This window comes from Neopelma chrysocephalum, unplaced genomic scaffold, assembly GCF_003984885.1.
Source record: "Neopelma chrysocephalum unplaced genomic scaffold, ASM398488v2 Primary Assembly neopelma1_90909, whole genome shotgun sequence".
NCBI classification, from domain to species: Eukaryota; Metazoa; Chordata; class Aves; order Passeriformes; family Pipridae; genus Neopelma; species Neopelma chrysocephalum.
The window spans coordinates 1-1,232 of NW_020919708.1; the positions used below are offsets into that span (position 1 = coordinate 1).

Genomic DNA, 1,232 nt, shown 5'->3' on the forward strand with positions numbered 1-1,232 from the left:
TTTTTATGGCCCCGGGGCTGACTCAGCTCCTTCCCCGCCCCGTCGTGACCCCGGGGCCATCGAACTCCGCTTAACGGGGCACCGCTGAGTCCCCCAAAAATTATTCCCCCTGCTTCCCCCGCTCCATCCCTCCCCCGCCAGACTCCCTGTGCCCCCCCCCGCCCAGCAGGGAGAGGGGGGCTCCCCTCAAACCCCCCCAACCCCCCCACCACCCCGGGGGACCCCCGCCCGTGAGCTCCGACCCCTCCGATCCTGCCCAGTCACGCTGACTGGGCCCCGTGTGACAAACAGGGACAAGGGCCAAGGCCACCGCGCCTTCCGGCCCGGGAGGGGGGTCCCGGGGGGGGGGATGGAGGGGGGCGGGTGGTCCCGCCCACCGCCGAAAGGGATAAAACCCCCGCGCGGGGCTTTGTGCGGGGCAGAGCCGCGTTCTCGCTTCAACAGTGCTTGAACGGAACCGGCCGCCCTCCGTCCGTCCGTCCCGTCCGTCCATCTGTCCCATCGTTCGTCCCGTCCGTCCGTCCGTCCGTCCGCCCGCCATGGAGTCCCAAATCCGCCAGAACTACCACCGCGACTGCGAGGCCGCCGTGAACCGCATGGCCAACGTGGAGCTGCACGCCTCCTACGTCTACCTGTCCATGGTAGGGGGGCTTTGAGACCCCTTTCCCACCCCCCCCGAGCGCCCTCCTGCCCCCCAAAACCCCTCCGGTGCCGGTGCCGGTGCCGGTGGGGCGGCTCCGCCTGCGAGGGCGAGATAAGGGGCTCTCTGGGGAGGGGGGCGGCTTTTTGGGGAGTCCCGGGGGGCTCCCCCTGAGCCGCCTCCCGCTCCCTCTGTCGTCGCAGGGCTTTTACTTCGACCGGGACGATGTGGCGCTGCCGCGGCTCGCCCGGTTCTTCCAGGATCAGGCTCGGGAGGAGCGGGAACACGCCGAGGGGCTCCTGCGCTTCCAGACGCGCCGCGGCGGCCGCGTGTTGCTGCAGGACGTCAAGGTTTCGGGGGGATTCGGGCTGTGCCGGGGGGTGCTGGGGGTCTCGGGCTCCCCCCGTGGTGACGGTCCCTGCTCTCCTCCTCCAGAAGCCGGAGCGGGACACTTGGGGGTCGGCGCTGGAGGCGGTGGAGGCGGCGCTGCAGCTGGAGAAGTCGGTGAACCAGGCGCTGCTGGACCTGCACGGCCTGGCCGCCGAGAAGGGAGACCCCCACGTGAGTCCTTCCTCTGCCCCCCTCGTTCACC

At 71.1% G+C, this 1,232-nt stretch overlaps 1 protein-coding gene across 1 annotated transcript; it reads left to right on the forward strand.

The window, feature by feature from the left end:
• Positions 1-396: 396 nt before the first annotated feature.
• LOC113979956 (ferritin, higher subunit-like) lies at positions 397-1,225 on the forward strand (the record flags this gene model as incomplete). The annotated part of the gene is made up of 3 exons (XM_027707233.1): positions 397-641; positions 844-990; positions 1,076-1,225. Coding segments are annotated over exons 1-3 (399 nt in total), but the record flags the coding sequence as incomplete, so codon positions are not given.
• Between the last annotated feature and the right edge of the window lie 7 nt (positions 1,226-1,232).